A 13695-nucleotide genomic window follows, 5' to 3' on the forward strand; every position below is an offset into this window, starting at 1 on the left:
AGAACATCTTACAGTATTCCAGATACTGCCTACCATACTGTCATTTTGAGCACAGGTTAAGAGAATGTTTTATTTATTTCTGTTTTGTAACACTTCCCTGCTGTATTTGGATACATAGTTCCAGAATTAATACCTCCATGGAAGGATCTGCCATGGCAGATTTCCAGAAATCATATTATTATAAGTTGTACTCTTTCCTACATCCAAGACTAGGATGGTTCTTTCTGTTATATATTCCAACAGCACATTGTATTTTCCCTTCCCAGCACCTGACATTATTTGTTAGTGGTGTAGTTATTTTTTAAATATCTACCTCTCTGGCTTGACTGTGAGTCAAGGACTACTCACCGTCCTTTCCCTTATTCTTGTTACTGCTCGTTTCCTTATTCTAACAGTGCCTGGCACATAACAAGAACTCAACAAATCTTAGTTACTGTATATTTGTGAATGAATGTGTGACTTTTAAATCCTTTTCCCCATATGGGACAGAGAACTCAAAACCAATCTTCCATATGATTTGGAATGCTTCCCTTTGGCCACTTTTACCATTGCCAAAATAAGAAATTAACTAAAGTTAGAGTTTTTCACCAGATGAAAATTTAAAGGCAATAAAACAGAATAAAACCTGAATATTTAATAACATATTTTAAAGAATGGTGAGGAAGCTGAACTTCTCCGTGGAGAGCCATGTAGTACATTTGAGAAAAATCAAATGCAGCAAGGAAATGGAGAAAGGGACCAATTCACTTCGTTGTGAGATTCCATTATCCTTTAACTTGCTTTGCAGAGAGTGAGGAAAATTGGATTACCAGATTATAACAGTCTATTTTGCCTTTGCTGACCACGTATTACAGAATATGTATAGACACCAAGTATGGGAGGTGGCTAAATTACATATGTATTATAGAAGTTAGTATAATAGATAGTTTGTTGTATTTTTGCTTTATACTTTCCATTTGACACTGTTCTGAAGATTAGGAGCTTTAAAAGAAAACTGCCACTAAATATAAGGATCTTTTAATGGAGCCTGTCTCATCATTACATTATATCTCATTTTATTAATGTCATCCCATTTTACTCAAACGAGTTTATTGTTGCTGATGATGTTCCAAAACGATTAATATGATAAAAAGTATTAGGAGGGTATATTCTGCCTCTAAACACACACACACACACACACAAACCCCTTATTTAAAAAGCATGTAAATAAAGTCAAAACAATGAGGACAACAGTACCGATGCCTACTGGGAGGCTGCATATATTGATTTTTTTAAATACATCAAATGTTACCATGTAAGGGCCCTTTTAGATGGCCCAGAGTTCCTGATCTCCTCCTTTAGAATTTCACATTTGCCTTTCAACCCAAGGTCTGCATTTAAGTAAAAATCACCGAGTAAATAATGATATCTCAACTTGAATTCTATTTTTACTATATTTCTCTTTTAATTAATTATGTTTCTGCATTGTTTTCTAACTTAACAGCTACTTTAAAACATATAACTTTCTGATTTTAAGGATTTAAAAGTCACTCATTCATTCACAAATATATAATAATGAAAGTTTGTTGAGTTCTGTACTAGAGAGGAAAAGTATCATTGTGCTTATTTTAGAGATAAGAAAATGGTTAATTAGTGATTGCTTTGCTACGTCTAGTTAGTGAGTAGAAGAGCCACAAATTGAAAAAAAATAGTTTTAATTACATGTATTATAAATAAAAATCACAACGATTACATTCAGTGTTTTTGGAATACCTATTATATGTGAATGCTATACCACACATGAAGAATTCATTGATGGGCAAAAGTGACATAATTCCTGCTCTGGTGGGGTTTACAGTCTGTACCACCATATTGTCTCTTCTATGATCTTAATTGCTATATTATTTTACTAATGATTCAGTAATATCACTAACATCTCCTTAGTTTTTCTCTTAAAAGGGAATTACAGTAAGTCCCCTACATACGAATGAGTTCTGTTCCAAGAGTGTGTTCATTAAGTCTAACAAATTTAGCCTAGGTACCCAACTAACACAGTTGGCTATATAGTACCGTACTGTAATAGGTTTATAATACTTTTCACACAACTAGCACATAAAAAACAAACACAAAAAATAAAGAAAATATTTTTAATCTTAGAGTACAGTACCTTGAAAAGTACAGTAGTACAGTACAACAGCTGGCACTTCTTAGCATCATCAACTACATCACTGCTGCTTTTATGCTTGCTTCTGGACATCCTGGGCTTGAAATAAAGATACTGTACTACTGTACTCTATTCAGTACTGTAAAGTACACAAAAGCTCAACCAGTTGTAGAGGATGCATATGTGTACGCCAGACATGTGAACTAACTTAGATGATTGGACAGGTTAATGCACATTTGCGTCTTTGAAAGTTTGCAACTTGAAGGTTCGTATGTAGGGGACTTACTCTATATTAAGAATTCTGTAAATTCTGGGCAGCTGGGAAAGAGCAGCCTAAGCCATGAAAAATAATACAGACTACTAGGCAAAAATATTCCTTAAGCAGATTTCTTACATACTATAGCTCTTTGTGCAATTTAATTTGCAGTTGATGTTTATTTTCTTTTTCTCTGGGATACTTATCAAAAAGAAAAAAATCTAAAGAAAAAAATTAGAAGTAGTGACAAATAAAATTTTATTTTATTTAATATTTGCTTAATGTCAAGTATCTCTTGAAGAACTTATTAAAATATGGATTCCTGGGATTCTTCTCAGATACCCTATTTTATTGGGTCCAAGGTGGTCAAGTTCCCCAGGTGATTCTTAGGATCAGGGCAGTTTGGGAAATATTGAACTAGAATCAAGCAAGTATAAGAAAATGTATGTTTCCTTTTTTATGTTTACTGCACTTTTCATGAATTTCAAGTAATCTGATTTACTAAATGCCCCATCTGAATCAACAAATGTGTTTTAAAAGTAACAGATTCAAGACCCATTGATTTTCCAGTTAACACAGTGTGAAAGAATAAATTGTGAGATGACTCGACTCCATGTATAACCTTCAATGAAACACCATATTCCAAACACCTTAAGACGTTAAAAAAATACCAAGAAGCACATCATAGATTGATTTTTTTGCCTGTAATTATTTGTGAATTATGTATACCTTTAAAGAATAAACATTTCTAAAGTGGGAACACATTAAAACAAAAATCACATAATGCAGTATCGATTCTAATAGGGTAGCTTTATGGCTACAATATTATACAGTTTCAGGGGTCATCATTCCTATTATTGTGTATGACCACGTGAAGCAGGTAGTGCCAATAATAAATCTAACCCAGTTCTATACTTGTTGGATACCAAATTCATATCAATTTAAAGGTTTTATGAAGATTAGGTACTAGATTCCAAATATATCACAAATACAGAATATTTTTCTCCAGAAATTTAGACTTCATGTATTCTTTTTTTACTGGAGGTAGGGAAAACATTGAAATCTCAAATACAGATATTTTGACTATGCACAATTCATATATCCATCTCTCTTGTATATCTATCCATCCACCCAACCATCCTTCCATCTACTCCTTTTTCATCCATTCCAAAATTCCATCTCCTCCTGATCTACATAAGATCATATACTACGTTAGATGTTTATCTATTTCTCTGATCTTGTAAAATGTTATTATTGTGATGTGTGTTTACTTTAAATTTACTTAACTAGTATTATGCTATACAACACCTTCTGTTTCTTTTTTTTTTCCCACTCATCAGTATGTTTTTAATTTCTTTCCATGTTACTAGGTAAACAACTAACTCATTTCTTCTAACTGCTCCATAATATTCTATGGGTAAATCCACCACATTTTATGTATCTATTCTTCTATGAAAGACATAAGGATTGCCTCCAACTTCTAAGTATCACAAACAATGCTAAAGTGAATATTCTACTAAATATCTTCTTAGGGATCTTTGTGCAAATATGTCTAATATATAGATCTAATATCAGGATTGCTGGTTCCTAGTTTCCATGCTAACCAAAAGTTCATGAGAGCGCCAATGTCTCCATTTCCTCATGAAATGGAGACATTGGCATTATGTAGTTTATTAATTTTTGCTGACCTGTTAGATATAAGATTATAGCTCACTGATGTTTTGACGATATTACTTTAATTAATAATGAGTTTAAGAAACTTCTCAAAGCTTATAAGCTTCTTGAGTAAGCATTTTTATAAATTGCCTGTTTGTTTTTTGTGCCTATTGTTTAAAATGGAATATCTATCTTTTTTGGTTGCTATTTTGGAATTCCTTAGTCCTTTGTCAGCTTTTGACACTGCAAAGATTTTTTGCAATCTTTCATCCTTCTCACAGTGTACATTTATAATAAATTGTCAATTTTAAAATAATTAAATAGATCAATTTTTCTATTTAAAATTTGTGCTTTGGAATTTTAAAAAGTCTTTCCTACCATGCATCAGAAAGGTATTAACCTATACTATCATTATTATTACATTAACACTTCTCTTTTTCATCCTCTTAAGTTCACATTGGATATGGTATTAGGCAAGAAACCAGCTCTTCCCACAAACCCCTAACCCCTAGCTCCATATGGTGAAACAATTTTCCTTACACTCTAAATGTCTGTTCCTTTTCCTAGTAATCTATGTGCCACAATGTTTAGTGTAAAGAAATTCTGTTGTTCTTGTATTTGTTGAATGAGATTTATTCTTATGTGAACCAATAGCTTTTTGTAGATTCTGTTAGTTTTCCTACACGTATAGTCATATGACTCATAAATTATAACAGTTCTTTTCTTTTCTAATTTATATTCTCATTTCTTCAACTATTATGTTACACAGCAGTATTAATAGGATAATTATCTGTATTTCTTAAATGAATGTACCTAAATTTCATCTGTTAATGTTAGCCATAGTTTTTTTTTAAATGTAAACTTAAATAAAAATCTGTTCCATTCCTAATTTTTTCAGTTTCTTTTTTAATCGTAAAGAGGCATCAAACTTAACCATACACTCATTCTACATATATTGCATAAATATATGATCTTCCCCCTTTAGATAACTATTATAGTGACTTATATTGATAAATTTTTTTCCTAATGTCAAACAATCCTTGAATTCCTGGGATAAGATTGTTTGATCTGGTTGTATTTTAAATATGCCATTTGATAATTTATTTAGAACTTTAAAACAGTGTTCATTTACAAAATGTGTCTATAATTTTCTTTTCAAATATTGTCATAATCCAATTTTAGAATCAAGATTACACTAGTCTTACTGGCACAACTTACTCTGCATGTTGTTTATTCTCTCAGAATTTATTAAGGTTTCATTTGTGGCTTAATTTTTGACCTCACTTTGTTAGAAAAATTGAAATACACAATGATGGAAACATAACAGTCTAATAATTTTTGAGGTTTTGGATTTTCACGTCCCTGTCTTCTTCACCAATAAATAAGATACCACTCATTTTGAACATTTTATAAGAATTTATATATTGCTTATGAAGCTGGCACTTAAGAAGAAACTTCCTACTTATAAACTTTCTTCCACATATTTTATAATAAAATTTAAAGAAAAGTTAAGCTTAAAATGTGTCTGTATTTACTTAGTTCTAGTGTAATGACAATAATCACAGGAGGTAGTGAAAAAGTACCTTCTTTTCAGAATGAACATCATTCCCTAAACTAATGCTACTGATTGCATAAGAAAGTCCATTGCAAGGGAAAAAAAATCTAAGAAAAGTCAGGGACACTTTCTAGCTAGTTACTTAAGGATTACTATTTAACTAACATCTCAAGAGTTATAGAATTGAAATTTTTCCACTTGTAAATTTCAAAGTCACATTTTATTTTAAACTTTCCTTTTATTACTGAATTATTTAGAATTGGCTAGAGTAAAAACAAAAGAAAAAACAAACAAAAATAGCTATGGCAACTTTTTTGGCTAAAATAACTGAAAAAGTACACATCTACAAATCAAGGGAAACTTTCTGAAACTTGACATGCATACGTTCATGTAAGTTGCCAATTTAAGATATTGTGAAGGGTGTTTTCTTTTTTCTAAAAAAGTTTTCAGAAGATATCTTGGTCAAAATTTTTAAACGAATAGCAGTAACATACTGCATACATACAGATATTTTTGCATAGAAGTTCTATTAAGTAAGCAGTTATTCACTGATTTCTGCTACTGTATGTGAGGCACAGAGCTATGTACTACAAGTTAAATAATAAACAAAATAGTTTCTATTGTCACTAAACTCAATGTTTCCTGTGGGAATCAGACAAGTTGAAGGACATTTTAAGATGTGAAAAAATAGAGGGTGCTTTGACCACATGGTACAATCGAGTTTGCATTATATATAGTAGAAATGGAAAAGCAGAGGAAAGGAAGGCATTCTTCTGTTCTTTAAAAGCATTATGATATTCATTGCACTATTATTTGTAAAAGTGAAACACTGGAATTGATATGTAAATTGTGGTGTATTTATGTGATAGGTAGCTGTAAAAAAAAAAAATCAATAAACTGTACCTAAATGTATCAGAATACATAGTTTGCAAAACGTAACACCAAGCTTTAAAATTTACAGAATCATTCCTACCAAATAACTAAACGTTTTTTAGTCTGGTACTGGAGTTAGTACATGGAACCATATCACTACACTGCTTGTTTGTACAAGTGTGGTATATGAGAGAGACATACTCATATACTCAAATGGTTAATAGACACGTATAATAAATGTTCATGAAGATGAACCAGAAAGCTAATATCAAATTAATAATAGAGACTGCCTCAGAGGTAAGAGGCAGGGAAATTTGTTTTGGGAGGGAAACAAAGGGACTCTATAGGCACTCTAATATGCCAGGCACTAGTGTAGGTTCTGAGGACACCTCAGGGAACAAACGACAGTTTCTTTAAGATAGAAAAAAAAAAAAAAGACCAAACATTTCAAACAGACTTGAAAATGTATTGGCTTGTCCTCTCCTGGAAGATCATCTGTATGAAAAGAAAATCCATAATCTGAAGGTTGCTTTAGGTGCAACAGCAGGGGAACTAGTTGGACAATCCTAACGGTGATTACTACGAAGCTGGAACACATTCATTTTATTAAGTTCCACGTAAGGAGATCCTCTATTTGTGGGTGAGTGGGAAAGACTTTTTAATACTCCAAATTTTAAATAGAAAAATTGGTCAATTTGATTATATTAAAAATGAGAATTTCTTACAAATGTACGCTGTGACAAAGATAAAGATGAAGGATTGTGAACATCTTTGCAATGTCAAAAGCTGACGAAGAGCTAAGTAACTTTAGAATAGCAACCAGAAAAAGAGATTCTATTTTAAAAAATAAGCACAAGCTATGAATAGGTAATTTATAAAAATGGTTACTCAAAAAGCTAATAAGCTTATGAGAGATTCTTAAACTCATTATTAATTAAAAATACAATTCGAACATTGGGCTAGTTTATAGATTGATCCTCATGTGTCTTTATGCAAGAGATCAATCACCTATGTCCACATTGCCACACCTGAGTTCTTAGTTTTGCTAAACTGAAGGACAAACATGGGCATGGTGATTCACCCAAGGTAAAGGCTGCTCCATGAGTGTGCAACCAGCCTGTTTTAGCTATTTCTTCTAACTGCAACAATTTCAACTTACCTCTCAAGTTTGTTTTTCATTTTTATTCTGAGCACTATTTTTATATGGTTCTTCAAAACCCCTCTGGAGAAAGAAAGAGAGCTTCTACATTTAAATAATCAGAATTATACTGTGCCTAACAACCCTGAAACTCTTGTTTCTTGGTTTCAGGCATTACATTATCTAGAGAGAACTCAGATGAAAACAGAAGTGGCATGAATACTAAAAGTATGTCTTGATGAAGAAACGGAGAGTTGAAGAGGCTGACTACCTCATCCAAGGCGACCAAACTAATAAGCAGTAGAGCCAGGATCTAAACTCAGGGGTTCAAACATCATGTTCTTGACCACAGACTTTGAAGTGGAGTCAGTGAAGTAGAATATAAATGAGTTACAGAGTGCTGTTTTTATAAAATTTCTTTCTTACTAATTATTTAATCAACTGTACTCTGTGTAAAGCACAGCGTTGAACACTGGGGCTACAAAGATGAAACTCACAGCCTAGTAGGGAAGACAAGCCAGACAAATATTACATTATATTCCTAATAAATGCATCACGGTAAGTATGCTAGTGGTGACATGTCAGGGTATCATGAGAGCAGACAAGAGCAACTCCGGCAACTCCGGCTTCGAGTTAGCCACGAAGGGGTTTGGGGAGGTGAAGCAAATGCAGGTAGATAAAAACAATGCGGATGGAGGCATCATGGAGTTTAGTGTCCTGAATCACAGAAAGCAAGGGGAAAATTACATTGAAACAAGGAAAGCTAGTCAGAGCTCACATCTTAGAGGACCTCTGAATAATTGCAAAGTTTAGACTTAATCCCATGAGTGAATGGGGGTTACAGATAGGACAGTCATATATGTTTTAAATAGATAGTTTGGGAGGCAGGTTGGAAATGGATTTGAAGGTCTATTAGTCAAAATAAGCCAAGTTTGTTGTGGTAACAGATAAATCTCCTAACCGCAATAAGTTACTGCAGTAATGGGTTATTGCTGAAGCTGGCTGGATAGCCGTCCTCCACCTGGAATCCATACCATGTGGAATGTGTGCCCTTCCAGGTTACTACGCAGAAGAGAGAGAGCTGGAGGAAACTTCAGGATGTTTTTATGGGTTGGGACTAGATGTAGCTTTCATCAGTTCCTCCCATATCTTGTCCAGGACCCTGCAACACTACCCCATACAACTGCAAGAGGCTTTAGGCAAGGACTGAGAGTCTCCTATGATAGAGCACTTCTTTCAGTCTTGTTTATAAAGGGCCAAATAACCTGTAATTTATTATTGTATCGTTTGAGAAAAGTAACTGTTTATTCATTCATTCAATTTATTCGACAAACACATTTCTGAGCACCTACTATGATCTAGGCACTGTTGCAGGTACCAGGGATACAGCATTGTTCATGTTACTTTCCTCTCCACTCACGATGATATGTGTAAGGACAGAGTAACAGAGTAAGTGGGGTGGAAGGTGCAATATGGGCAGATCCTGGGTCTTACTGCCATTGAAAGGACTTTGAACATGACTAAAATGAAGGGACTTTAGAATATTATGTGGAAAAGAATGACATAATCTGACTTATTTTGTAAAAGGATCATTCTTGCTGCTCTGTTAAACATAGGCAGAGGTTGTAGGGTAGAAGCACTGAGCTCTGTTAGTAAGTTATGTAGTAATCCAAGTGAGCAACAATGGTGACTCAGACCAGGTGGGAGCATGAAGGTGGTGAAAAGTGGTTAGATTCTGGATGTATTGTGAAGATAAGGTGTTTGATTTTGAAAATAAAGTCATCAGAATTTGAGGACAATTCAGATGTATAGTGTGAAGGAAAAAGGTCTTAAAACTTGAGCTCCTGGGAGAATGGGGTTACAGTCAACTGAGGGGAGATAAGCCTTAATTATTAAAATTTTTCCAAGATGGTTCCAGAAGGGCTCTAGGGAGTATTAGTTTCTTAAATTATTCAGGCCCAATGGGTGCTTTCTTTAGAATTTCAAATGATAACAATGTTTAAGGAAAAGTCTTTTTCTTAGATTTAAAGCTTAGCTCCAAACAATCTCCACATGGACAAGATTTGATATAAAATCTATAAATCTGCCCACATAAAACGAATACCAGTTAGTTAGAAAATCATGCAAACATTGTTTTTGAAGCCAAATAAGCAAATATTAAGCTATATTAGATTCATTTTGACGTGACAATTTATTTGCTTTTTATTAGAGGTATGTTTGCTTTATGGGAACTGCACGTATTTCTATATATCTTATATAAATAAAGCTGTTATTTTACTATTATTAGTATTAACATATTAGAAAGACACTAAATAAGGTATGACACTTGACCGTGATGATTTGATTCATCCACTGAGTGTGAATTAGTAGGAGAGGAGGTCATACTTAAGTTGGATTTTTTGAAGGCAGAGGATGGGGGAAGAACATTTTAGGCAGACAGAACAGGATAAACACATGAATGTAAAAGAAGATGGCCAGTTCATAGAAAATAATAGAATTTAGGGCTCATGAGAGGGACCAGTTTGAGTTTGGAATTGCAAGGAGTAGGAAATTAAAGGTGGTAAAGCCTGGTAAGATTATTATAAAGTTATGTATGGGTAACTTATATGGTATAATAAAAAGTTTAATTTTTATATTTTGGGTAGAATAAAGATGATGTTGAAAATGTAGAGGAAGAATTGAAAGAGCTTTGTGGGAGGAAGACAGAGAGTAGGGAATAGACAAAGGGAAGACATTAGAAAGCCACCCAAGGGGAGATTTGAAGTCAGAGAAAATTTAATCCCTAGAAATCCCAGAGAACCAAGTTTCCAAACAAGAGCACACATAGTGGGAATGTTAAGCTAAAGTTAAGAACAGTTATGTGGTTTTATGTTGTTTTACTTATACAATGACAGACTCCAGCTTTAATGTTTTCTCCTATTAGGCTAAGGCGTCAGTGACCCCAGAAGGGATGAATACTGTAAGAAACCCAGCCTGAAACCTAGCTTGAAAGAGTCCTATGCGCCTTCATCCAACATCGGCTTTCTAGAATCTGCCCCACTCAACTAACCAGGAAGTTCCACAGGTAACTGCATGGTTTTCAATATCTATTCGAGCAACTGCATTCTTCAGAGAAGTGGATAGACAATAGATACATCTTAAAGAGCCATCCCCAAACAATAGTTCTATAGAAGTAATAGCGATATATAAAAATCATAGTGTGCATTAAAAAACTTCAATGCAACAAAAAGACACATCACATATAAAGAGAAGTAATATATGAAATTACATAACCAACAAAGATTAGTATCCAAAATATATTTTAGAATTTTCTACAGATTAATAAGCAAAAGACAGGCAAGCCAAGAGAAAAATCAGCAAGGAATTAATAGGCGATATACAGAAAATAAAACTGAAGTGTTCATTGAGCATATGTGAAAAGACGTTCAAACTCACCAGTATTAAAACAGTGTTCATTTCTGAAGGAAGAGGAAGGGAGGAGAATGGAATTTGAAAGAGCTACAAAGTGAAATGCCAGTTTATGTCTAACATTTAATGGCTTTAAACAATAAAGAGCAGAGCAAATATTGCTAAATGTTAACAGTTGGTCATCTACGTGGTAAGCACATGCATGTTTGATTTACTTTCTGTATTTTCTTTTTAGAAATATTTCTTAAAAATAAATTTACATATGTGACAATGTTACCATCCTGTTCTATAAATATGTCCCAATCTATCAGTTTTATGAGAAAAAATGATAAGGGAGGCAGATGAATTAGGGGAAGGACATAGAAGTAGGAGTTGAAATCCTAAATTCTAGTCCCAAATCTGCCACTTGCCCACTGTGTGACCTTGAGAACATCACTTAATTCTTTTGAAACTAACTCCTCACCTGAAAAACTTGAACAACAATATCCACCTTTAATACATGAAGTTATTTTAAGGAGTGAATTATTTCACTCTCATATATAAGAAAGTGATGTTCAAATGTGAAGAAAAGATACGGAAATTCTTAAAACCTGCAGTTAACATGAAGTTGAATGAACATACTTTCCCACTTACTGTCATTCTAAACTTATGGAAGCAGACATTAGAACAGAAAGTAGACACACATCTTTTCTTACCGGGTCTATTAGCTGGGAATAGAGTTCATGGCAATTGTCAAAAATATACTTGTACGTAGAATCCAGGCAAGCCCTGACACAGTCTTTCACCACCACGCTGGCCTTTGGGGGGCTTTGCAGCTCCAGAACCTGGTAGACAAAATATTTTCTTAAATTCAAAAATAAAACATTGTATAAACCATACAAACAATCAAACAATATTCAATAAACACTTTTAGTTGAACTTTCTGTATTCAGGAGAAATGTGGTCTTAGAAATGTTTTAAATGTTTAAACACCCACCTTAACGTCCTAATATAACAACTCAGAGAAAACGAGCATAGTTGTAAATATTCAAATAGAAATACTTAAAGTGACCAATCACAATATCATTCATTCATTCCATTCAACCAATCAACAAATATTTATCATCACCTACTATACATCGGACAATGGTGATACTGCAGTGAGCAAAAGAAACAAAAATCCCTTTCCTCGTGAAGCTAAATTTTAGTAGATGATAAACAAAAGAAATCAGTAAAATATATTACATGATGTTGCATGCTGAAAAAAAAAATAAACCGAAGAAGAGGGATAGAAAGTGTTTCAGTGGAATAGAATTTAATACAAAGGACTTCAATAGTAGATCAATTCAGAGAAGTAACAGGATGGGACCAGTGGAAAAATTGCAAATAGACTACTCCAAGAACCTTGGCTTTGAGCAAGGTGGGAAGAAAGTAGACTATCTGAGCAGAAGAGGAAAGTGACCTATTTTTTTAAAAGGCTCCCTTATGCTGCTATAAGGCCGGCTATGGACAAAGCAGAAAGACCAGTGATGAGAAGAGCTCAATAATTCAGTCATGAGAAGACAGTGCTTGAACTATGGTAGAGCAAGGAGTTGTTAGAAGAAATTCTATTCTGGTTAATTTTGGAAGGAACGGGTAACAGAATTTGCTGACAGATTGGGTGAGCAGTGTGAGAGAAAGACACCCCAAGTATATGATCAGGTCACCCAAGACGGCTGTCCTCTTGCTCTCTGGACATCTCCTGCTCCACGAGTGCCTACTTCAGCCACACTCTACTACCTGACTGACCTTCCTACATACTTGCCCCAGGCCCCAGCTAATGATTGGTCTAACTTTAGCCCCGATGGAAACCTATCAAAGGGGTGGTGAGGGATATGCCCCTCTGCTGGTTTCCCTGGTAACTGAGGGGCCAACCTGACATCAATTCCCCTATAACTGGTAACCTCCCCTTCCTCCCAGGAGTGAAGGCTGCCTTCATGGCCGGCCAAGAGCTTGGAGCACACAGTGAGGTCTCACTCTAGGACCTTGCTTCAGACACATAAGATCCCCCATCCATTAAACCATTGACGTCTCTGTTGCTGATTCCGGATTCTTTCTTTGGTCTTGAAGATGGGCAAGTACAGGCCTTGTCGGCCTATGGGGGGTGGCCTAACACCAAGGTTTTAGTCCTAAATAACTGGTACACTGGAAGTGGTCTCAACCTAGATGAGCAAGACTATCCTTAGAAGATCAGGAGCTCAGTTTATGACAGGTTAAGATTGAGAAGCCTGTTATGCATACAAGTAGATTTCAAACAGACATTTGGGTAAATGAGTCTGGAGTAGTAGAGATGCCTGAGCTAGTGATATAAATTTGAGAATTATTAGCTTAGAGAAGAATTTAAAGAAATGAGACTAGATGAGTATGGACAGAGAAGAGAAGGGGTCCAAAAAAGAAATGCTGGGTAATTCTAGCCCTATGACATTAGACAAATGAGAAAGAACAAAGCAATGGAGAAGAGAAAAAAGGCAGCCAATGAGATAGGAGAAAAAAGAAGCAAGAGGGGTGTCCTGGAATCTAGGGAAGAAAGGCTTTCCTGGAGGAGGGATTGATAAAATATATTACGTGATACTGAACACTGTAGGATGAAGACTGATGACTGACCACTAGATTCAGCAAAGTGATAGTCACTGGTGATTTTGACAAGA

At 34.5% G+C, this 13695-nt stretch overlaps 1 protein-coding gene across 1 annotated transcript in view; it reads right to left on the reverse strand.

Moving 5' to 3' along the window:
- The window catches only part of UNC13C (unc-13 homolog C), a 574105-nt gene that overhangs the window by 251669 nt on the left and 308741 nt on the right, over positions 1–13695 (reverse strand). The window contains exon 16 of the mRNA XM_060005943.1: positions 11725–11853. Coding sequence (XP_059861926.1) covers positions 11725–11853 — 129 coding nt within the window. The remainder of the gene's footprint in view (positions 1–11724; positions 11854–13695) is intronic.

The sequence above is a fragment of the Delphinus delphis genome, chromosome 2, assembly GCF_949987515.2.
Source record: "Delphinus delphis chromosome 2, mDelDel1.2, whole genome shotgun sequence".
Lineage (NCBI taxonomy): Eukaryota > Metazoa > Chordata > Mammalia > Artiodactyla > Delphinidae > Delphinus > Delphinus delphis.